This window comes from Podarcis pityusensis (genome assembly GCF_964106645.2).
Source record: "Podarcis pityusensis genome assembly, chromosome: 16".
In the NCBI taxonomy this organism is placed as follows: Eukaryota; Metazoa; Chordata; class Lepidosauria; order Squamata; family Lacertidae; genus Podarcis; species Podarcis pityusensis.
The window spans coordinates 4,009,770-4,034,672 of record NC_138041.1 but is presented as its reverse complement, the minus strand read 5'-3'; the positions used below and the strand labels follow the sequence as shown (position 1 = coordinate 4,034,672).

The window sequence follows — 24,903 nt, the reverse complement described above, 5'->3', positions numbered from 1 at the left end:
CCCTCCCCTCTCCTCCCCTCCCCCCTCGGCGCCGAAAGGGAGGCAAAATGGCGGAACCGGAAGTGCGTTTGAAAACGAAGCCTCCGAGGTGAGGGAGGAAGCCTGAGAGCGTCGCACAAGGGATATATCCGGTACGTAAGGGGAAAGCCCACCCCTTCCTCCGACGTGCGTTCTCCCGCTCTCTTCCTAGAGGGGTTGCCGCTCTATCCGTCGCCATCTCCATGGTACAAAGGTAAGCGGCCATGGTTGCCCCGAGGACTTTCTCGGACGCTCTATCACTTGCCACCTCTATGGGGAGCAGCCATGTTTTTCCCCCCTCCTCCTTCCTCTCTATCCCTCTCATTTCTATGGTAAGACTGAAGACCGTCCTGGAGGCTGAGTGTCTATGGGCGCTGTGCGGTGGAGCCGCTCTAGCCATGGGCTTCTCTATGGCGATAAGTCGCAATTTGAATATTGGTGACTTTTTCCATGGTTTTTCAAAAGCTAAAATCTGCCCAAAAACCTCAAGGGTAACGTCTTCAGCTTATTTTTCTGCTCCAGAGGGGAGACGTTATTCGTGACTTACTGCTTCATTCTTTTGCACTGGTTTGCCTTAGTGTGAATCTAAATTTTTTGATATTTTTCAAAAAGTCATTTTAAATTTATTTTTATTCCGGTCTTCTGGGGTCCCAGGCTGTGCTTCGTGAACTCCACACTGGTGGCCCGAGGGGAGATGCCGCATTAAATGTTTGCGTTGGCTTCTAATTGTATTTTAACCACTCCCATTATTTCTTACATTGCATTCTTTTTATTAAAAATTTAAATCCTATGGATTTTAGAGGCTTGACTTATTTTTATTTTTCTTTACACTGCGTACCTTGTGCACCAGTTAGAGGCAATAGCAATTAGCGGGAAATAAATTGTCTAAGCAAATAAAATTCTCTAAATAGATATAGGAAATAAAAGAAGAAATTAAAAAATAATAATAATCTAGCTCAGCACATTTACAATTGCTGCCACAGGTGTTAGGTTCATTCAACCTGCAATTGTTAAAGGCGCAGGGAACCGTGGCTCTGACAATGGTAAATTACAATTCCCATAATTCTTGAATAGGGAGGTGCTTTAAATGTACGGCTTGCAGCCTCACACCCAGCCAGACCAATGGTCCATCCAGCCCAGCACTGTATACACTGACTGGCAGCAGCTCTCCAGGGTTTCTGATGGGAGATTGCCCCCAGTCCTACCAGGAAATGCGACTGGGGACCTGGCACCTTCTGCACTCAAGGCAGCCAGTCTGCCCACTGACCTGCGATTCTTCCTTTAGGATTAAACTTCATGAAATGTACGTAAACTATCCATGCAGCAGCACACTGTGAGATTTGGAAGGACTCTATTTATTCCACTTTGAAATATACTCGGAGTCGAGAGTGGATTTCATGCTCTTTATTCAGCTCATAGTGGTTGAGGAGGAATGGAAGTTTCCCCAGAATGTCTGCTTTATATACATTATTTACACAATGGGCCCCACGTGATTGGCTAATTCTGGGATTCTCCTGTAGGCCAATCAGATTGCGGATTCACTTCCACCTGGAGCTGGATTGGGTGGCTCCTGTGGACCAATCAGACTGCTGCATTCTGGATCCTATTGTTCTAGGACCAATCAGACTGCTGCATTCTGAATCCTATTGTTCTAGGACCAATCAGACTGCTGTATTCTGGATCCTATTGTTCTGGGACCAATCAGACTGCTGCATTCTGAATCCTATTGTTCTAAGACCAATCCGACTGCTGCATTCTAGATCCTATTGTTCTAAGACCAATCAGACTGCTGCATTCTGAATCCTATTGTTCTAGGACCAATCAGACTGCTGCATTCTGAATCCTATTGTTCTAGGACCAATCAAACTGCTGCATTCTGAATCCTGTTGTTCTAGGACCAATCAGACTGCTGCATTTTGGATCCTATTCAACTCAGTACATAACACACTTCTTGTCCATTTCAGGAAACTTTTCCACCCGGTATACGGAGGCCGTGGCGATGCGCAGCAGCAGGGGCGTCGTCCGATGAATCCCTCAAAGGTGTCAAAACTGTCCCCCCCAAAAGAAAGGCTTCCCTTTCTAAGGAAACAGAGCCTCAACTTGTCTCCTGCCTCCACACCCCGCAATTTATTACGTTTGAGGCCTTAGGTCATGTGTTTTCCTCGCCAGCAGCCACCGCCATCGACGAGACCTTCAGCCCGGCTTTGAGCAAAGTCTGCATGGTGCGAACAGGCATCTTGCCGTCTTTTGAATGAGGCTTTTGTCCGGCGCTGGGAGGCCGCGATGCATTGGGCCCCAGCTCACTGTTTGGGTATTCAAAGTCCCATTCTTCTCTCGGATCTCCGTGAGACGTACGGGCAGGCCGCCTTTCCGTTTGGCTTGGCACAGGCTGGGTTAACAGAAGCTGGGGTTGTTTAGTCTGGGATGCGGTCAAAGGATTTGTGTAGGCCAGGAGCACCCTATGTCAAAGACCACTCTCCCTTGGGGAGGAAAATCCGTGTGGGGCTGCCTGTTGGCAGCGGGCAACAGAAGAGCCAAGAGCGACCTTTAAAGCCCTAGGACCCACGTACCTACGGGACCGCCTCTCCTGGTATGCCCCATGGAGGACCTTAAGGTCCACAAATGACAACACTTTGGAGGTCCCAAGTCGCAAGGTGGTTAGATTGGTCTCAACTAGGGTCAGGGCCTTTTCAGCGCTGGCCCCGACTTGGTGGAACGCTCTGTCCCAAGAGACCAGGGCCCTGAGGGACTTGACATCTTTCCGCAGGGCCTGCAAGACAGAGCTGTTCCACCTGGCCTTTGGTTTGCACTCAGTCTGACCCTTATGTCTTCCCTCCCCTTATGGTCTTGATCTATGGGCTACTTTTAAAATGAGGCTGCATTTTAAATTGCATTTTAACCTGTATTTTAAATTGGGGTCCCCCCCCCCATTATGTTTTTACTGTAATTTTACTGGTGTTAGCCACCCTGAGCCTGGCTCTGGCTGGGGAGGGCGGGGTATAAATAAAATTTATTATTGTTGTTGTGTTGTTGTTTAGTCGTTTAGTCGTGTCTGCCTCTTCGTGACCCCCTGGACCAGAGCACGCCAGGCCCTCCTGTCTTCCACTGCCTCCCGCAGTTTGGTCAAACTCATGCTAGTCGTTTCAAGAACACTGTCCCACCATCTCGTCCTCTGTCGTCCCCTTCTCCTTGCACCCTCCATCTTTCCCAACATCAGGGTCTTTTCCAGGGAGTCTTCTCTTCTCATGATGTGGCCAAAGTCTTGGAGCCTCAGCTTCAGGATCTGTCCTTCCAGTGAGCACTCAGGGCTGATTTCCTTCAGAATTTATCATCATCATCATTATTGTTATTCTCTCTGTGCCACTCCCTTTTCCTTATTTTCCTTTCTCTGTTTATCTTTTCTCTCTTTCCCGTTCTGCCACACTCTCTCCTCTCTCTTTTTACACAAACACACCCTTTCAATCATTTCCTAACACCTCCTTTTCTCTAAATCCCTCCTTTCCTCTTTTTCGCACACTCCAGACTCGACTTCCCAAACCTGGTGCCTTCGGATGGGATCTCCTTCCATCCCTCGCTGTCTGGTCCTCTGATTGTCACGACCAGGCTGGCCTAAGTCATTCTGCAGAACCCGACCAGACTGGCAGCGAATTATCCCAGCTCTGCCCATGGGGTAATATCCCTCACCACGTAATGGAGGCTGGTTCAATAGGGCAAATGGGAGGTTGCCGGCTGCCCTCCACCAAACGTACCGTATTTTTCGCTCTATAAGACGCACCAGATCACAAGACGCACCTAGTTTTTGGAGGAGGAAAACAAGAAAAAAAATATTGGAATCTCAGAAGCCAGAACAGCAAGAGGGATCGCTGCGCAGTGAAAGCAGCAATCCCTCTTGCTGTTCTGGCTTCTGGGATAGCTGCGCAGCCTGCTTTCGCTCCATGTGACGCACACACATTTCCCCTTACTTTTTAGGAGCGAAAAAGTGAGTCTTATAGAGCAAAAAATACAGTATTTACACAGAGGCTGGATGGACGTTGATCAGGGATGTGAACATGCAAGGTTTTGCATTGTGCTTCATCTGTGCGTTTGGGCAAAGGGGACACTGACCAATAGTGGCAGAAGTTGGGCTCTCACATTTCAGCAGCAGACCGTGCAATGCTAAAATTCAGCACCCACCACCATTCCACAACATTTTTGTGGCGGCCCCTGCAGCCGCATCAGTCATGCTGCCTTAAAACTTTCTCTAGCACCCAACTCAGTAAAGAAAAAGCGTTTTATATGTGTTATAACACTGTAACACCAGATGGCGCTGTAGAGCAGAAAACCTTTTTACACGATTTTACATAGAGTTTTTTCCCATTTTGTTGTAATTTCTGACGTATCTACATTGCTATTTTTCTTTAAAAAATGTTTAGGGATACTCTCATTTTGACTCAAGAAAATCACCATTTTATAGTTCAAATCGGGGGAAATAAATACAGGAAATGGACAAAAGTACAAAGATTCACAAAATGTTTAGAGGTATGTGTACCCCTGCGTACCTCCAGAAAAGACGCACTGCATATCTATAGCATTCCCCCCCCCCCCGTGTGTAGATCCACCCTCAGTCTTTACCTTCAGCCAGCCTCTCAACCACCCTCCCCACTTAACTTATAACCAATTCAGGGGGTTGCCCTGGCGTGTGACCCTCCCCCTCCATAGTCTCAGCGTTGCTCCTTGGAGAACTCAGCAGGGCAGAGGAGCAGGATGGGGACAAAACTGGAATGAGTTGGCTATTCCTGCCATTGGCTCTGGCGCCCCCTACCGCTGGCCTCCCAGCCTCCCACCCTACCAGACCCAACAGGAACCTGATGCCACTGTTTCTGCCGTGCCAGAACAGAAGCAGAATACTGTAACTTTACATTGATCCCCTGCTGGTGAGGCTCGCTGACCTCCCGGAAAAGCAAAAATTTGACCTCCTGTAGGCAAAGATCATAAGACGACCCGGATGGTCGCTAGATTCTGTGTACAGATTTGTAGGCGCAGACCATCCCCTAACCGAAACTAGTTCATTAAGAAAATCCCCAAACTCAGTTCCATGGGTGACTCTGGTTCATCTCTGTGTGGTAGCTTATCTTCAAGTTTTAAGTGTCTATATGCTTATTGCATTTATAAATTTTAAATTTATTGTTGTACATTGTTTTAAATGTTTGTTTTCCTTCTGGGATTGTACCCCCAAGAGCGTTTTATAAGCTGGTCTCCGACCATAATAAATTATCTATATCTATCTGTAACTTTAGAAATTTGCCGCTGACTCTCTTAAGGTTTCCGGCTCAGGGAAAGTGAGCGGCAGGGACTGGCTCCCAGTGATGTGCCGCTTGAGGCCAATGGGCCACTGCAGGTCACATGATAAGGCCTGACACATCCACACATGATGTTATTGAAAAACCTGGATCTTTGTTCTGGTCTGTGGATAAGTGGAGAGGTGGCTGGTGCAACAGTGTTTATAATATTGGCTGCTGTTTCCTTGCAGGCCATGCCAGCCTTTACCCAATTCACTCCCTCTTGCCCTGGCACCACATTGCCCCCTGGGCCGGATTTCCCTTGCGGGCCACTAGTTGCTAACTCCTGCTGTGGATTGTGGCTGCAGTCGGCCAAAATCCACTCCCTTTTTGTTTTACGGTTGGAGAGGAGAGTCATTCCTGCTCCAAGGGCCACTGGCGATAAGCCTACCCAGTTCCCGTCTTATCCCACATTCCAGCTGATAAAATAGATTTGTCCTGATTCCTGACTTTGAACCGCAGTCCTGTTTCCCCAGCAGCTGCTTAAAAGACAAAGCTGTAATTTGATAATATACTTGTGGGGGCAGCAAGGTGGGGGGAGCCAACCTCCTCCGCTCCGTGCGCGATAAATCTCCAGGTGCACAAATCTCTTGTGGTTATTATGAAATCACCACCACAAACGCTCTTAAAGACACCTCTTTTCTTTTGCAGTTTAATCTCAAACACGGCCAGGAGCTGAGCTTTCATCTTGGCCTACACATCTCCCTCCCCTCCCCCAAGAAATGGCGCTTCTTTGGCGCCCCCTCCCCCCTCGGCTGAACCCGGAAGTGGCAGCGCAGACCCCCCAACACCCCCCCCCACAAATTATCCCTCTCGAGTTATTCAGAAGCAAGATATGTAATTTCACGCTTTCTGAAAGTGGCTGCTGGCAAGAGGAAGAAGGAAACAGAGCTTGCAGCTCGACGGGCCAAAGACCCGCAGGCCGGAATTTGCTCAGAGGCTGCTTAGTTGCCGACTCCTGCTCCAGATCTTAGCTGCGATCCCCTCAAAAGCCACCCAGCTGTACGGAGTCGTTTTTATGATCAAGGGGGTGTGGAAATGCCTCGCTTAATTCCCCGCACACTTCCGGCTGCCATCGCCACAAACAGGAACGTGGGCGCACCTCAGGGCCTCTCGACGCAGTTCACCCTCCAGCCAATAAATACATTCAGTCCCAATTTTGCAAACCACAGTCCCCTTCCCCGCCCGCAAAAACATGTAAGAGACAGAATGTGAGAAGGAGAGAGACACAGGCAGTCGACACCGACAGAAGCAATTTTGCAATTCAGCCTCGCCGTACAATTTGAAAAGGAAAACACTACGGGGAATTGGTTGGAAGGGGGGGTGTAGACAAAAGGTTTAGCCGCCTCACTCGTCGCACTGAAGGACAGGAGCCCAGCTGCACAGGCCTCAGATCAGGTCGAAATCTAAAGGGCCGACGCAGGGTATAGGAGCCCTCCAGAAATTGAAACTGTTGAACTGGAGGAGGCTGGTGTCTTCGCCGTCGTCTTCCCCGTCGGAGATGTTGCGGTTCTGTTTCTTCCGCTCTGCCGCGAAGCTGCCATAGCCTCCCTTGGGCTTGTAGGCGACCAGCTCAGCTAAGCCCAGGTGTTCCAGCTCGCTCAGGTCCAGTTCTGGGATGGGCATCTTCCAGTACAGAAAGGAGTCGTACTGGGAGTTGACTGTGTCCCTCATTTCTTGCTGAGAAGAGAGGAGGAAGAAGGGATCTTCTGTTAGGGGAATGCTTGGGAGGCCTGAGTGCTAGGCATGTCGCTGATAATAATAATAATAATTATTTATTTATATGGCGCCCATCTGACCGGGTTGCCCCAGCCACTCTGGGCAGCTCCCAACTCATATAAACACATAATAAAACATCAAGCATTAAAAGCTTCTCTAAACAGGGCTGCCTTCAGATGTCTTCTAAATGTTAGATAGTTGTTTATCTCTTTGACATCTGATGGGAGGGCGTTCCATAGGGCGGGCGCCACCACCGAGAAGGCCCTCTGCCTGGTTCCTTGTAGCCTCACTCCTCACAGGGAGGGAACTGCCAGAAGGCCCTCGGGGCTGGACCTCAGTGTCCAGGCAGAACGATGGGGGTGGATGAGGCCATTTAGGGCAGATATAGGCAAACTCGGCCCTCCAGCTGTTTTGGGACTACAACTCCCATCATCCCTAGCTAACGGGACCAGTGGTCAGGGATGATGAGAGTTGTAGTATCAAAACTGCTGGAGGGGCAAGTTTGGCTATGTCTGGTTTAGGGCTTTCAAGGTCAGCACCAACACTTTGAATTGTCCTTGGAAACGTACTGGGAGCCAATGTAGGTCTTTCAGGACAGGTGTTATATGGTCTCGGCGGCTGCTCCCAGTCACCAAATCTGGCAGTCACATTCTGGATGAGTTGTTTCTGAGTCACCTTCAAAGGTAGCCCCACATAGAGCGCATTGCAGTAGTCCAAGCAGGAGATAACCAGAGCATGCACCACTCTGGAGAGACAGTCTGCGGGCAGGTAGGGTCTCAGCCTGCGTACCAGGTGGAGCTGATAGACAGCCGCCCTGGACACAGAATTGACCTGCACCTCCATGGACCTCTGTGAGTCCAGAATGACTCCCAGGCTGCGTAACTGGTCCTTCAGGAGCACAGTTACCCCATTCAGGACCAGGGAGTCCTCCACACCAGCCCGCCTCCTGTCCCCCGAAAACAGTACTTCTGCCTAGTCAGGATTCAGCCTCAATCTGTTAGCCACCATCCATCCTCCAACCGCCTCCAGGCACTCACACAGGACCTTCACCGCCTTCACTGGTTCTGATTTTAAAGAGAGGTAGAGCTGGGTATCATCTGCATATTGATGGACGCCCAGCCCAAACCCCCTGATGATCTCTCCCAGCGGTTTCATGTAGATGTTGAAAAGGATGGGGGAGAGGACAGGACCCTGAGGTCTGGGCCCATCCCTCCTCCGGCTGTGAGTTCCTCTCCCCACACCCAACAGCAACACCCTTGGGTGGGTCTTAACTGTGGTACCTTCCCTCTCTCCCACCCCCAACCACACATCTCCTTTGCCCCCTCCCTCCTCACCGCCCCACCTTTCAGTCTGGATATTTCCTTTCTTCAGGCAGTAGCACATCTCCCCATCCATCCATCATCCAAGGAGGGACTGCCCACTAACCCACCCCTCTTTGCAAGTTCTCTGCCAATTTTCTCTGCTCCCTTTTCTCAGACATGCTGCCCTTGGCTAGCAAGACTGCATTCCCATGGGGCAGCAAAAGATCTTTTACGGGGGTTCAAAAATAAAACTCCAAAAGATGGGAGAGCAGGCTAGTTTCTTGCCTCGCCTCCCCACAAAAATAAGAGCATCGCCTGTCCATTTCGCCTCATATCTCAGCTTCTAGAAACTTACACTTTTTTAAGAAAGAAAGAAAGAAATAAAAAGGAATTTAAATCTGGAGGTTACGCTTCACCCAAGTGTGCATTTTTTGAAAAATATAATTGTACGCATGCAACGCACCTCCGTGTTTTCCTTCAAGGGAGCCATCTCCTGGTTCCTGCTGTGCTATAGCTATCTCTGCCTTCAATGCCTTTCTGGGCTCCCAAGAAAAATTACATCACTTTTAATTTTAAAAGCGGGGTGGGGATTTGTGTGAGTATGCAGGCTCCTCTGAAAGACCTTTGTGTGGCATCCCAGGCATGTGGCAGACATCTGCGTTTTGAAAATAGCCCCCTCTGCAAGATGGGGGGTGGGTGCGTGGATATTTTTATGTACGCAGACACATCCTTCTAACATTATTTCCGGATAATTGTTTTATTGAAAGAAACCAAATGACTGGCGGAATCAAAACCAAAGAGGCTCCGCGAGCCCCAAATCACCACCTGCTTAATTTAATAAGTGGAAAGGAGGTAGAGAGAGTGAGAGCCATCAAATGGGCTGAGATTCTAACCCTACTTACCTGGGGGTAAGCCCCCTTGAGTTAAATGGGACTTCCTTCTGAGCTGACTTGGTTAGGATTGCAGCCTTCTTGTTTTAAAAAACCTGATTTTTAAATTTTCGTTTTCAAAGACCATTTCATTTGTGGACCACCGTCGCCTCTTCGGGTTTCTAAAAATACCTATATCTCTCCATACAACAAGGGAGTGGTCAGAGAAGGGTTGCGTTTCCATAAAGAGGACGGAATTAGCATTTTAAAACGTTTTAACACTGAACAGGTGGCTGGCAATGACATGGGTTGAAGAAGTCGATGTTAGCCCTGCTCTGAGGAGACCCGTGGAAATTAAGCAAGGTGGCGTTCTTAGGCCCATTTATTTCAATCAGTCTAATCTAAACACCTATCTATAGCTATATATCTATATCTCCCCCTCTTTCTTTCTTTTTTCCTTTCTCCCCCTGTGATGAAGCTGCATTTCAGTGTTTTAATGTTGAATTTTCATCTTGTTTCTTAAGTTGTATTTCAATCAACTTGTTTTTATTATTGGTTGTTAGCCGCCCTGAGCCCGGTCTTGGCTGGGGAGGGCGGGGTATAAATTATTATTATTATTATTATTATTATTATTATTATTATTATTAAGACATTTATCTCCTCCAATCCCAACAGTCAGACAGGCTTAACAGGTCTGAATGAGCCTTTTTTTAAAAAAAGAAGACAAAATGTATTGTATGCAGGAAGATGCTAACTCGGAACAGATTAACAACAATGTGAGATTTATTTGTTTATTTTAAAGGACAAGTGGAAGATGGAAGAATCCAACCAGAATTAAAATACACCCCCCCCCTTTCCCTCCAAATAATATATATTTCAAATACCCTCTTTCTTTTCCCGCTCTTCCTTACCTTCCTCAAAGAAGGACCCAAAGGGGCTCGGGATGCAACAGAAACAGGAGATGCCTTTTGTGCTGGAGGAGAGAGAGACAGAGAGATCTCTAGTGGTCCAGAGAGATGGGCAGATGGTGTGATCCGTCTCCCCTCCTGCTTTTGTCTGGCTGGGTGTGTGTGTGTCTCTGTGCGGGTCTGTCTCTGTTGCGCACAAGCCTCTCCTCTTTTTTTTGCTGCAATGCAGCCCCTCCTAAGCCTTCATCGCAGGGACTGCAGCGGCCTCAGTGATTCAGCTCTAAGAAGAATTTTCTATTTTCAGCCAGGGAAGGAGGCTGAAGCCATGGAGATTTTCCTTCCATATATATGCATGGCGGATGCAATCTCTGTGAGTTTGCCAGGAGCGGTGTGTGTGTGTGTGTGTGTGTGTGTTTTTTTAAAACGGCAACGATTAGATAATTGCTGCATTATTAGCAATTACGATGCACGTTGTGGAGGAACAGAGAAAGATGAATGCTGGTGACACACGTCTTTATTCTGGCGTTTGATACTATCTATCTATCTATCATCTATCTATCTACAGTATCAAAGGCCAGAATATATACACACACATTAATAATGATGATGATGATGATGATGATTTTATTTATACCCCGCCCACCTCAGCCAAGACCAGGCTCAGGGCGGCTAACACCAAATATAAAAACAATTGATTGAAATACAGCTTAAAAAACAAGATTAAAATACAACATTAAAACATTAAAATGCAGCCTCATTTCAGCGGAAACGCAATCAAAAACTTTTTTGGGGATAAAAACGTCAAGTCTTCACCAAGGCTAACTATACACACACACACACACACACACACACACATGTACACACACATACATATATCCATCCTATTCTTCTGATTGCAAATTATTGAATAAAAATTACACAATGCTTGATGGTTAAAAAGACAAACACAGCCTCAAAGCAGTTTTTAAAGAAAGATGGAACAATAAAGTTACCAATAATAAAAAATTAACAGCAGCAATGGATAAGGCTTTTTGGAAAGATAAGGTAACAATAGACAAAAAAAACATTTTAAGATTCTAAATACCTGGATAGGTTTGTTTTTAGCAGGTGCCAAAAAGAGCACAGCGAAGGCACCTGCCTGGTGTCAATAGGCAGGGAGTTCCACAGGTGCTGCCACACTGAAAAATCAAGTTCTTACAAATGTGGCCCCCACAGCAGGGCCGGTTCTGTCAAACTCATGCTGGTAGCTTCAAGAACACTGTCCCACCATCTCATCCTCCGTCGTCCCCTTCTCCTTGCGCCCTCCATCTTTCCCAGCATCAGGGTCTTTTCCAGGGAGTCTTCTCTTCTCAGGAGGTGGCCAAAGTCTTGGAGCCTCAGCTTCAGGATCTGTCCTTCCAGTGAGCACTCAGGGCTGATTTCCTTCAGAATGGAGAGGTTGGATCTTCTTGCAGTCCATGGGACTCTCAAGAGTCTCCTCCAGCACCAGAATTCAAAAGCATCCATTCTTCGGCGATCAGCCTTCTTTATGGTCCAGCTCTCACTTCCATACATCACTACTGGGAAAACCATAGCTTTAACTATATGGACCTTTGTTGGCAAGGTGATGTCTCTGCTTTTTAAGATGCTGTCTAGGTTTGTCATTGCTTTTCTCCCAAGAAGCAGGCGTCTTTTAATTTCGTGGCTGCTGTCACCATCTGCAGTGATCATGGAGCCCAAGAAAGTGTCTCACTGCCTCAATTTCTTCCCCTTCTATTTGCCAGGAGGTGATGGGCCCAGTGGCCATGATGGGAAGTAGGTTGAAGCATTTCCCCACACAAGGCAAGATTTCACTTGCGGAACTCCCCGCTGCAGGATTTGACGATGAACGCTGCCTTAGGTGTTTTGAAGGGGCGGATCAGGCAGATTGGAGGAAGAGGAGGAGAAATGGCGGTAGCTGAGCACTGAAAAATATGCTTTTCATTCAGACGGTCCTTGGTTCAATCCCAAGGTAGGGCTGAGAACGACATCCTGCCCGAGATTCTGGACAGATGCTGCCAGCCAGGGCTGACAGTACTGAGTTATGTGGATCAAAGGTTTTACTTGCTATAAAGCTGCCTTCTTGATCATGAGAGACCCTCCACGTTCAACCGCAGTGTGTTAAGTTGTGGGTAGACATAGCAGATGACGCAGCAATTTCTCCAAAGCAGCTCTTTATTTGTAAGCTGGATCAGAACTTCAATACTGTACATAACACCCCTCCCCGCGTAGATAAAGCATTAGTTACAATCATAGTGGTTCCATTTCATACAGCAATACCCTTATTGGTTTCAGTAAGGCACATAAGCATATTATTTGACCCTATTCACCGTACAGCTTTACATGTGCAGTTTGTCCAGTGAACATAGTCTCTTAGTCTTCGCTGCGAGATCACATTCAGCTGCACTGGCTCCCGGTGGAGTACAGGATCAGGTTTAAGGTGCTGGTTTTAATCTTTAAAGCCCTATACGGCCTAAGACCCTCGTACCTACGGGACCGCCTCTCCTGGTATGTCCCACAGAAGAACTTACGGTCTGCAAATAAAAACATCCTGAAGATCCCAGGCCACAGGGAGGTTAGGCTGGCCTCAACTAGAGCCAGGGCTTTCTCGGCCGCGGCTCCAATCTGGTGGAACGCTCTGTCCCAAGAGACTAGGGCCCTGCGGGACCTGACATCTTTCCGCAGGGCCTGCAAGACAGAGCTGTTCCACCAGGCCTTTGGTCAGGGCGCAGCCTGACCCCCTCCTCTGGCAATCTGCACAGAATTTTGCTTAATGGTTACCATCAATTTGATTTTAATTAATTTTTATAATGAAAGGTTTTTAGAATGTTGGATTATTTTGATTGTTGTTAGCCGCCCTGAGCCCAGCTTCAGCTGGGGAGGGCGGGGTATAAATAGAATTTTTTATTATTATTATTATTATTATTATTATTATTAAATATGCTGGGCGCTTGGAAACCCTGCTGGATCGCCGAGGGCCAGTACCAGAGTCCGGGTGGCCTTGCAGATTTCCTGGGCGGAGAGTTCAGCAGCTTCTGAGGCCACGGCCTCCTCAGTGGCTTTCTGCAGTGTGAGGTCTGGCTTGGCGAGGAGACGCCGTTGCAGACAGATGTCCCGGACCCTGCAGACGATTTGATCCATCAGGGCATCGTCTAAGTCTCGGAACTCGCAGTGCATTGCAGCTTGTCGGAGGGCGGTGGTGTAGTTGTTGATTGATTCCTCCTCTGCCTGGTTCCGGTGGTAGAACGCATGGCGGGCAGCAATCTTGGATGGCTTTGGCACGTAGTGGTTGTGGTGCTTCTCTTGAATCGTGTCCCACAGCGCTGCCTGGACTGCTAGAGGCGCAACCAATGCTCAGGCCGTCACGAACACTTCGGGGCCACAAAGGCTGAGGAAGAGGCCCCACCTCTTCTCTACAGACCCTCTTGTCAGCTTATTTGCGTGGAGGTAGCAGTCGAACCGAGCGAGGTAGGAGTCCCATGATTCAGAGGCCGGGGCAAACGGCGGTAGAGGCACGAGTGAAGCCATGATTCCAATGCCGACGTGGAGGGCGATGGATGGAACACAGTGCTCTAGCCAGAACGGTCAGCTCTGAATTGGTTCTGCTCCGTGATTCAGCTCATCTCAGAGGGTGGCCGCATCTGGCTGTGCTCTGATGTCCACTGATCCCAGCTTCGTCGCCAGTGTTAAGTTGTGGGTAGACATAGCAGACAACGCAGCGATTTCTCCAAAGCAGCTCTTTGTTTGTAAGCTGGAACAGAACTTCAATACATAACACTTCAATACATCACCCCTCCCATATCCAAGAATCTGCTGATGTTCTCTGCTGATTCTCGAGAGAGGAGGGGGCGGTTTCTGCTCTCTACTTATTCCGCTCCAGCCTCACATCAAAGAGAGAGAGAGAGAGACTGAGTGTTAGAGAGAGATCGTGTGTATAGATAAGGTTGCTGCTAAGAGCAGCTGCAGACACTCAGTGCAGTTCAGCATTTTCGTTTAGACCTCATTTAGCTCTGTACCTAGTTGTGTATTATAGTTGTAGATAGAATAAAAGAAGATATTCTACAGAGCTGCTCTCCGAGTCGTTTATGCTCTGCTATACTCTGCTATGCTGTGCGACGACTGTCTTCTTGTTGGAGTGAATCTGGTGCTCACAACTCTAAGCTGTGAGTCCACAGCACTTCGACCTGTTCCTGTGCAGAAGGTGGTCTCTGGAAGTGCTACCCAGCTCGCCTAGCCCAGTCGGGGCTGAAGTGGATGAGTCCAGTTGGTGGCACTGGCTCAAGGGCGATGCTGACAAACTTCAATACATAACACTGCGTATATCTCTAAATATTCTCAGGGATATAGCTCTAGTGATGCTCTAGGAAGCTGCCTTTCACTGAGACCATCAGTCCATCTAACTCAATATTGTCCACACTGGTAGGCAGCTGCTCTCCAGCGCTTCAGGCAAGGAGCGTGGTTATGCCTGCACCATAAATTTAACGCACTCTTATAGCACTTTAACAGACTTTGGCTTCCCCAAAGAATCCTGGGAACTATAGTTCACTAAGAGAGCTGAGACCCCTCTCTCTACCCCCTCTCCCAGAACTACAATTGTTTAACAATCAACTCTTCTTCCCAGGGAACCCTGCACCATTTAAAAAAAAAAATTCCTGTGTTAGAAAAGTAATTTAAATAACACAGTCTGGAGTGAAAGATGACACTTTATTGAGGAAACTGAGCAAAAACAGCATATGATTTGGGGAGAAAGTCACAGGGAGGTTTTAGCTCACTCCTTGCGCATAGCGACGTACAAAGGAAAAACGAGATGAACCAATTGCTTGACTCAGTGTAAGTCAGCTTCCTATGTCCCTACCCAAGTCCGCACTTTCTTCGGAACTATGAGGACTAGAAACTTGATATTATACTTAAGGGCCTTAGCTCAGTAGTAGGACACCTGCTCTGCATGCAGAAGGTCCCAGGTCCGCTCCATCTCCAGGTACGGCTGGGGAAGACTGTGGACAGCCAGTCAGCACCGACCAGCCTCCAGGGAGTTCAGATTATGGCCTGCATGCTCTCCTCCTCCATCATAGCCGCAGAACAACCCTGTGAAGCAGGCTAGACCGGGAGAAAGAGAATGTGTACATGACCCTCTCTTTTCTAAACCCAAACTAATGTGGAAATGTGGGGGACTGAAGACTGGAAACAAATAAAAACAGAACCTGAAATTGACTCATTTCCCCATCCTTACGCCTTGCCGGCATTTTCAGGGAGCCTGTGGAACTCCCCGTCACAGGGAAATGCCTTAATAACCTCTTCTGAGCGAGCCTGCAGCACTGCCAGCAACGGATACGACGTGTTCTTTTAAAACTCCTGGGAGACTTTGCTCAGCAGGTCTCAGAACAACCTCACTTCAATTTCATGAATCTTTCAGCAGCTTTTTGAGCGCTCGAGAAGAGGTAAATTATGGGAGCTGTCGTGTTTCATGCTGACGTAACCTTGTCGCTTATAGCTGTTGATAAACCTCCTTTTAGGAAGAGTAATCTCTTTTTAGAAAACGGCCTTGAAGATTTGTAACACATAGCGGTTGTGAGTCTAAAAATAAGTAATTGTACAAACTTCTGTTCCTTTTTATTCAATGTTATTTTTTTATCAGGTGTTATTTTTATCAACGGCTTCCTGTCCATGTCGTTTGACACCCTCAGAGGGGATCTTATCCCTTCAAAAACAAAAAGAGAAGCCTGTTCGTCGCTCTGTGTATGCTTTCAATATTTGCCTTCAGATTGCTTCTTCCTGTGTTTTAGGGGGAGAAGCACTCTGGACGCGCTCAGAGGCATTCCACTTGAGGTCTTCAAAAAAAATATTATGTAAGCAACCTTCTATCCTGTTGATGAATATTTGCAAAATATCCCACATGCATATATATTGTACAAGAGTTGCAGTCAATTTAAGCCCTACTCCGAGTAGGACCACTGAACTTCATAGACCTGGTTCATTTCAGTGGGCCTACTCAAGAAAACAACATGGAAAGGGTTAGGCTGATTTTGGAAATCGGCTGTAATAACAATATTATTATTGCAAGCAGGCATTTAAGAAATTTAGTGAGCTGAGTGAAAAATGAAAATTCAGATAAGAGAGGCCTTTTAAAGGCTAGCGACTGTCCTCCATTTAGCTTGGTAAGTCTACATTCATCAGAGAAGCACATCAGCTGCTTTTGGAAAACCAAATAATTTTAATTTTACTTTCTGAAAATGTCAGCCAATGCTAAATACTACTACAGCGGTACCTCGGATTACATATGCTTCAGGTTACAGACTCCGCCAACCCAGAAATAGTGCTTCAGGTTAAGAACTTTGCTTCAGGATGAGAACAGAAATTGTGCTCCGACGGCGCGGCAGCAGCAGGAGGCCCCATTAGCTAAAGTGGTGCTTCAGGTTAAGAACAGTTTCAGGTTAAGAACGGACCTTCGGAACGAATTAAGTACTTAACCCAAGGTACCACTGTACTACTAAAATTGTAATATAATTGTCAGTACTTGGCAATCATTTTAATGCAATTTTACGTTTTACTTACCAAGCAAAACTAAATTATATTAATTTAACAGAAATATCCTTTGAATTCCCAAGCCAGGTTGCAACCTTTTAGGACTCCTCATTTGGGGAATTTGAACATTGGAAAATTCAACATGCCCTGGCAGGAGAGGACCTCTGCCTAAAATCCCTGGAAAGTCCTGCGCTAGAGAGACCAAAGGTCTGTCTCTGTGTCGGACAGCTTCTGTTTAAACCAGCCCTTTCCTTCGCAACAATGAGGACTGGAATCTTATTGTTCTGTTTAAGAGAAGGGCCACACAGCCCAGCAGCAGAACACTTTATTTGGTGTACCAAAAGTCCCGGGTTCCAACTCTGGCGAATCCAAGCAGGGCTAGGAACACCTGTCGCCCAAAACCCCCGAAAGCCGCTGAGAAAACCGGCAGCCTGGATTTGTTCCTAAATGGTGAAGCAGAAGAGCCTCCAAGTTTAGAGGCAGTCTACCAGCCATGGGCATAGTCAGGGACTATCCCCCCCCCAAAATCAAGTACCGTATTTTTCGTCCCATAGGACGCACCTAGTTTTTTTGGGGGGGAAATAAAGGAGGAAAAAAAATTTCTTTATTTCCCCCCCCCCCAAAAAAAAACCAGGTCGGGGAACAGTGGGATGGCGGCGCTGCACCTCCCCGCTGTCCCCTGAGCTTGTGGGGCTGCCCAATGTCTGCCCGAAGCGCAGGGCGCTCTGCTTCAGCGCGCTCCGTGCAGCAGGCTGCTATCCGCAGCCTAGGGAGCCCGGCAGGAACTCCCGCGGGCTCCCCAGGCTTGCTGATAGCTTCCTGAAGCCTGGAGAGCAAGAGGGGTCGGTGCACACCGACCCCTCTCGTTCTCCAAGCTTCAGCAAAAGCCTGCATTCGCCCCATAGGACGCACACAGATTTCCCCTTCATTTTTGGAGGGGAAAAAGTGCGTCCTATAGGGCGAAAAATACGGTAAATAAATATAAATACTGAAAGTAGAAATTGTAGAAAGATTTGGACAGGTTTTTCTGAGCACCTGGGGTCAAAAGAAAGTAATATATGGCTGTTGTTGAGACATTTCTGCTAGACAGAGCCAGGCAGAGGATGATGACAGGTGGGTACCCCTCATAAATCCTGGCTACCGGGGCCCCCCCATGCTACCAGCTGCTACCCTGCTGCTGGTAGACTGCCTCTAAACATGGAGGCTCTTCAGCACACGGAACAGATGCCCAACCCCTGAGGCAGGGCGTCAGGATCATCAAGGGAGAAAAGGATCAGGCCCAGGGCCGGATTTAGGTTTGATGCGGCCCTCAGCTACTGAAGGTAACGGGGCCCTTTATATGCCCAGCTGTCCTTTGTCAACAACAAATTGACGCTGTTTTTTGTGTTGAATATATGCTATATGGTAATTTATGGACCTACAATACGATAATCTTTATTGTCATTGTCCCATACAGAACAACGAAATTGAAAAAAATCTACATCAGACATTCAAAAACCCACAAGCCTGCTATCCCAGCTATCCCAGCCTGGTTAGCCCCTAAAAACTCTGATACCCCATAATTGAATACAATATACTCACATAAAGACTACCTTACACTGTGTTTAAAACCAAAATCGCATTTGTTTCTCAGGCAGATACCTAATAGGTATCTCAAGCCATTTGCACATAACAAAATATCTTTTTTTTTTCCAAAGTAGTGGTTGAACTGAAATGCAATTAAGAAGAAGTATATTAATAGTGAAATAATGATTAAGCTCTAACGTAAAATGATTTTTTTATTCATAACAAACTTAATCATGCGAACACATTGGCATTTGGTGATAACAAAAGTTCCTTTAGAAACACAACTTACAAAGTCTCACAAACTTGCTATAACATGAAATAATAATTGTAGGTTTTATTTTATTTGGTTTTTATTTTGGAAATGTACACCCAGGTTTTCCCCCCCTTTAAATTTTCTGGGCTTCCCAAGAGGGAGGCCCGAAGCTATAGCTTGTTTAGCTTATATTATGGTTACCAGACGTCCCCGTTTCCCGGGGACAGTCCTCAGATATACAAATTTGTCCCCTGACAAAATCCGTCCCCGGAATGTCCCCGGATTTCATTTAATGTCCCCGGATTTATATTTTAAGTGTTGTAGATTTATTAGTAGGGAATGAACGTTGCGTGATTGGTTCAACGGCACAAGACACATCATATGGGGACTTCTGGCGAGGCAAAATGGCGGGCGCCACAACAGCAAGCAGCTCCTGAAGCCAGCCAGAGCCAACTGCGCTACCAGGCTGGCTCCGGGCTGCTGAGGCTGCCGCTGCCGCCATGACTACCGAAGGGGAACCGGGGGTGCCTGCTGTGTCAACTGAGGGAGCCACTGACACCCCCCCCCATGACCCAAATTGAGCCAGGAGCGAGAGCGCCTGGCCACCTGGCTGACTGCCCAGTGGCACTTTGGGGCCAGGAAAACCCTGGAGCCGACGCAGGGAGAAGAAAGAGAGCGGAGCCCTGACCTTGCTGCGCTGCTGCCACCGCTGAGGAGAAAAGGTAGGAGAGCACCGGGAAGGTAAGAACACGTGGCCGAGGCCCAAAGGAAGGCCATGCGACAGAGGAGACCACAAAAGAGAAGATATTACTTCTTTTTTAATAACTTTCCCCCCTTTTTAAAAAAAAAAAAAGTGTCCCCAGATTCATTGAAAAAAATATGGTAACCTTAGCTTGCTGCTGGAGGAGACTCTGGAGAGTCCCATGGACTGCAAGAAGATCAAACGTATCGATTCTTAAGGAAATCAGCCCTGAGTGCTCACTGGAAGGACAGATCCTCCAAGACTTTGGCCACCCATGAGAAGAGAAGACTCCCTGGAAAAGACCCTGATGTTGGGAAAGATGGAGGGCACAGGGAGAAGGGGACGACAGAGGACGAGATGGTGGGACAGTGTTCTCGAAGCTACCAGCATGAGTTTGACCAAACTGCGGGAGGCAGTGGAAGACAGGAGGGCCTGGCATGCTCTGGTCCAGGGGGTCACGAAGAGGCGGACGCGACTAAACGACTAAACAACAACAACCTTAGCTTACACGTAAATCCGGCACTGATCAGGTCCCTTGCCATAGCTGTCAACTTTCCCCTTTTCTTGCGAGACATCCTATTCGGAATAAGGGAATTTCCCTTTAAAAGGGGGAAACGTTGACAGCTATGCCCCTTGCCCCCTGAGAGTCTTGGCTTCTGCGTGATGCTGCCAGCCTGCTTCTTCTGCCAGCAGTGATGGATAGACCTTTGGACCCCAAAGGCGGCTTTTCCTGGCTCCCTTTTTTCTGCAATGCCCCGGCCGCCCCCAAGTCAGCGCTCTTGCATCGCCTCTCCAAGGCGCACTGAAGCACCCGGGTGTGTTGCGTGCGCGCGGGCGCGCGGGCGCGTCTCTCTCTGTGTGGAAAGTCCTTCTGAGCATTTCCTTCTTCTCACACGCAGCGGGGTGGAGAGCCACACCTCGTGCGCGGGGCTGGATTTCCCAAGGAAAGTTTCCATGCCACTCTGAGCCAGGGAACTGGCTGGAGGCGAGAGAGGAAGGGGGTCGGAGGAGAAGGAGCCGCGCGCCCCAAGAAGACCAGGTAAGGCTGGATCCCCTCTTTTGCCTTTGGAAACTTTCTTCTCAGTTTTACGCCTGATCCTCTGTGCGCGCTGGCGACTAGCGGGACAGATAACTGCGCTTCGGGTTCTGCTCTTTTGTAAAACGCCTCTGATCTCCTCTGTTACTTCAAAGGTTCCCAAATATGTCTCTGTATTCTTGTCCCTGTTTTCTTTTCTTTCCCCCCCCAAAAAGTAAGCCTAGGAGGAACTGGGACCCGTGCTTTTGTCACAAATAATCCGCCTTTTGTAAGAGGATCGCTTTTCGCGAAAGTGCAGGGAAACTCGCAAACTTAGGGCGGTGGAAGCCAACCCGGTCCTACTCGAGAGTAGACCTGGTGAAATCGTGGGGCCAGCCGTTCGTTTCAAGGGGTCTACTCTGAGTAGGGCAAACTTCGGCGTTGTGTGGCCCTTCCATGTTTGTTTTACGAAATAAACCTTTCCATTTTCTTTCAAATCCGCTTTCGCTTCAGACTTGGGAGATGGCGTGTCCTTCCCAAGCCTCTCCCAAGTTGGGATTTCTTTTTATTTTTTAGCCAAAGGAAACTCTGAGTCCCATTGATTCAGGGGGGAAAAATGGGTGTTAAAAATCTCTCCTCCGCGTCCTTTGCCTAGAGGATTTTGTTGTTTTTTAAAAAAAGCTGGTTGGCTAAATCCTTTAGCAAAGTTCTCATGTTCTCTCTCTCTTTTAATCCCATGACACATTTTTAAAAAGTTTTTTTAAAAAACTGAACCACCAACAGAAAGCAAAAAAAGAGGGGGAAGCCAGGAAGTCTCTGTCTGCCTCTTAATTCTTCCCCCGACCCTTATTTCAAACATATTTCTGGATTTTCCACTGTCTGTTGTTGGCCGGTCATAATAATTTTTTTCGTCCATAAAGCAACATTAGATCCTTGACCTCCTTTCACACACACACACACACACACACACACACACCTTTTCCTAGGGGGGGAAATTACTCAGCCCAAGGCTCCTTCATGCTCCTCAAGAAAGCAAAGGCCTCTGCAAAAATTTGAATGCTTAAACCCTTTCCTAAAGTTGCCGCAACCCACAGCGGTTTTGTGTCACCTCTGGATTGTGGGGAACAGGTGGGGCAGGTGGGTGGGAAGGTTGAAACCCCATAGCTCAGCAAAGTGTGAGCTGAAAACATCATAATTTCTGCAAAACTGGCCCACTTCACATTAGGCCCATACTCTTCATGTGGCTTTTGGGAAAGCGCCACAACTCTGCCGGTAAGCGGTTTTGGACTTTAGGGGGGGCTCAGACAGCCTCAGCGCCCCTTTTCCCATCAGCTGTACCCCTGAGCTTTTGGGGAATGGGGGTTTGGAGAGGCCCTGCTCCCCACAGCTTTCTACATCAGAATTTTTAGCTCGCTCTTGAAACCCGGGGAGTTTAGCAAGATTCGAGGCCTCTCTCTGACAAAGGGAGCCAAAAATTATTTTTTTCTGTACTTTTTTTAAAGAAACAGTAGCCACTTCACAAAGCTTCTTACAGGCTCTTACAAAACCTTGCAAAAAGATTTCCCTCCCACCACTCTACCCATTCCTCCTCCTCCTCCTCCTCCCCCCCTCCATTTCCTTTCTCTAGATTTGACTCATTCAAGTCAGAAGAAAGAAACAGGCTTGTTTTGTGCGGTTGCCTCTGTGTGTGAGAGAAAGACAAGGGCTTGTCAGATCTGATTTCTAGTTCTGAAGTCGGGCCACATTTTATACCTCTCCTTCTTGTGAGATTATAATTGTTTCTGAAACTCTTTGTGGGAACAGGGTATTGATGTTTTTTTTCCCCATAGGGAAACATACACACAGTTTTTGCAACATCCAACACATTGTTTCAAATTCACATCCCGAGTGTGGATCAATGTGGAAGTCTTCAACTATCAATATTTCTTTTTGAAAAACACGTTTGTTTATTGCGTTTGTGGAACACCTTTTATCTTTAAAGTGGCGTTCATCGTTCCACCCCTCTCATTTAAACCCCACAACAGCCCTCTGAGGTAGGTTAGTCTGAGGGAGGCAGGGACTGATCACACCCAGTGATCTCCGTGTGGCCAAGTAGGAGGATGTGAAACCTGCTCTCCCCCAGGTCCTAGTTTGACACTCTAACCACTACAGCACACTACCAATTTCCTATTTTGGATGGAAATCAACCATTGTGCCGTGCACATTTTTGTAGCACCCAAAACCTTTTCAGATTCACGTCCCATGCAATGTGTGTGGAGTTTTTTTTTGGGGGGGGTGAATTCTTTGACTCTCTTCTTTACACCCACCCCCCACCAATGTCTGCACACCATCCCAAGAATATTTTAACAGTGCTATCCCCATGCAAGCTTTTTTGGGTGGGTTGGAAACCCCACTGTACTCCATTGCACTTCCCTCCTGAGTAAACAGGCCTGCGTAGAGGTTGCGCTGTTGATTTGGGTGGCGTTGCTGTTTTTTAAAGAGAAACAGAGAGACAGTTTGCAGTAGGCAGATAAAAAGACTGTCTTTACGCATATATATATATATATATATATATACCCACAAGATGTTGAGAGGAGGGAGAAAGGGAAGAGAAATTGGAGAGACATGAGTTCTTAAAAATGCAAAACTTTTCTCTTAGCTGCACAACTCTCCCAGCCAGAGCTACAAAAAAAATCTGTTCAGTGTCCCAAAGAGGAAGGGGGGTCCCTCTCCCTCCCCTCTGCAGGCACCCCAAATTACTGCATTCCTGAGCTTTTGGGGGGGCCCTCCCTCAATATCCTCTCCGCTGTGGCCTCCAGATTAAAAAAAGACTAAAGTACTAGTTTCATTTTCCCCACATGAACTAGAAGGAAATAGCTGGTTTGGTAACAATTTCCACCCCACCTGAGCAAAGTCCTCAGAGATTTCCTCTCTCCTCTATCTGCACCCCTCACCCAAAAAACCCCCCACCCCATTCCGCTCCCCAACCCCCAGCCGCTGCTTCCTAGATCTTTCTCCTCTCCCACGCCCATGACGTGAGGTCAACTGGCTTGAAGGATTTCTCAACAGACAAGTCAGGGGCCTGTTAGGGCTTGGAGTGGGATTGACATGTGCTCTGGAGGCGGGAATATGACGGATCTCTCTGCCAGCGTTAGAAACTCAGATATATACTGTATGTTAATTGCCAAATGGCACCCTAAACCTCGGTTACAGTTGCCACAACGAAATGTCTAGGCAGCCTTTTTATTTTGCAATGAAATTTATTATTATTTCTTTCATTTCTATACCTCTTTATTGGGACGCTGTGGCGCTAGGGATGATGTAGTCCCAAAACATCTGGAGGGCGAGTTTGCCTAGGCCTAATTTAAGCCAATCATAATATGTGGCTAATGGGATGCGGGTGGCGCTGTGGGTTAAACCACAGAGCCTAGGACTTGCTGATCAGAAGGTCAGCGGTTCGAATCCCTGTGACTGGGTGAGCTCCCGTTGCTCAGTCCCTGCTCCTGCCAACCTAGCAGTTCGAAAGCACGTCAAAGTGCAAGTAGATAAATAGGTACCGCTCTGGCGGGAAGGTAAACGGTGTTTCCGTGTGCTGCTCTGGTTCGCCAGAAGCGGCTTAGTCATGCTGGCCACGTGACCCGGAAGCTGTGCGCCGGCTCCCTCGGCCAACAAAGCGAGATGAGCGCCGCAACCCCAGAGTCGGTCATGACTGGACCTAATGGTCAGGGGTCCCTTTACCTTTACCTTTAATATGTGGCTAAGGAATTGACTGGGGCCGTTCAAATCCCTCTGTGAAATTCTGTTTCTTCAACTAGGCTCTTAACCATCCTCTCTCAGTCCCCACTTCTAAACACCCTACATGTCCCAAGGCTTCCCGCTCTGGGAACCCCATCGACATCAAATTTTCCAACCCTCGCCTTTCCTCGCGGCTTCAAATCTTCTCTCCCTCAGGGTCTCGGCTGGTAATCTTCATCCCAACTGAACTGACAGCATTCCCTTCCCTCGCAGAGTCTGGACTGCAAACATTCCGTTGCTGCTCCTTATGTCCCTGAACAGTCGAATGTCTGAGTACTATGGGCGTAGCCAGGGGGGGCAGCTGCCCCCTCAAACAAGTAAATAAATAAAAATACTTAACGAACTGACCAATTGCGTCACAGATAACACAGTTCTGCACCCCCTAACACAATAATAATTAATAATAATAATTTATTACTTATACCCCGCCCATCTGGCTGGGCTTCCCCAGCCACTCTGGGCGGCTTCCAACAAAATATTAAAAAACAGTAATGCATCAGACATTAAAAGCCTCCCTAAAGAGGGCTGCCTTCAGATGTCTTCTAAAAGTCTGTTAGTTGGTTTTCTCTTTGACATCTTGTGGGAGGGAGTTTCACAGGGTGGGTGCCACCACCGAGAAGGCCCTCTGCCTGGTTCCCTGTAACTTGGCTTCTCGTAGCAAGGGAACCGCCAGAAGGCCCTCGGAGCTGGACCTCAGTGTCCGGGCAGAACGATGGGGGTGGAGACGCTCCTTCAGGTATGCTGGACTGAGGCCGTTTAGGGCTTTCAAGGTCAGCACCAACACTTTGAATTGTGCTCAGAAATGTACTGGGAGCCAATGTAGGTCTTTCAGGACCGGTGTTATATGGTCTCGGCGGCTGCTCCCAGTCACCAGTCTAGC

At 47.8% G+C, this 24,903-nt stretch overlaps 2 protein-coding genes and 1 long non-coding RNA gene across 4 annotated transcripts in view; 2 read left to right on the top strand and 1 right to left on the bottom strand.

The window, feature by feature from the left end:
* Window positions 1-6: 6 nt before the first annotated feature.
* Window positions 7-3,039, top strand: LOC308465221. The gene is made up of 2 exons (XR_013980366.1): window positions 7-131; window positions 1,983-3,039. It is a non-coding gene; the product is annotated as an uncharacterized lncRNA (long non-coding RNA).
* Window positions 3,040-6,575: 3,536 nt separating this feature from the next.
* On the bottom strand, window positions 6,576-10,381 carry MLLT11 (MLLT11 transcription factor 7 cofactor). Of its 2 annotated transcripts, none has more exons than XM_080984937.1 (2): window positions 10,137-10,381; window positions 6,576-7,016 (listed from the first exon to the last, which is right to left on the bottom strand). In XM_080984937.1, exon 2 carries the CDS (start codon window positions 7,008-7,010, stop codon window positions 6,726-6,728), a length of 285 nt encoding a protein of 94 aa, XP_080841063.1. In that variant the 5' UTR covers window positions 7,011-7,016; window positions 10,137-10,381; the 3' UTR covers window positions 6,576-6,725. The 2 variants fall into 2 exon arrangements, with proteins under 2 accessions (XP_080841063.1, XP_080841062.1); XM_080984936.1 differs by lacking the exon at window positions 10,137-10,381 and adding an exon at window positions 8,820-8,967.
* A 9,706-nt stretch (window positions 10,382-20,087) lies between these two features.
* CDC42SE1 (CDC42 small effector 1) overlaps window positions 20,088-24,903 on the top strand; it is a 45,031-nt gene continuing 40,215 nt past the window's right edge. Inside the window, exon 1 of the mRNA XM_080984959.1 lies at window positions 20,088-20,273. The gene's annotated coding sequence lies outside the window, so the exon portion shown is untranslated. The remainder of the gene's footprint in view (window positions 20,274-24,903) is intronic.

Bases quoted from the DNA above. Each gene is read 5' to 3' on its own strand.
- MLLT11 (XM_080984936.1), bottom strand. From the start codon at position 8,846: ATGGCTCCCTTGAAGGAAAACACGGAG. The intron at 7,017-8,819 runs GTGCGTTGCATG...CTCTCTTCTCAG, and splicing joins CCTTGAAGGAAAACACGGAG to CAAGAAATGAGGGACACAGT.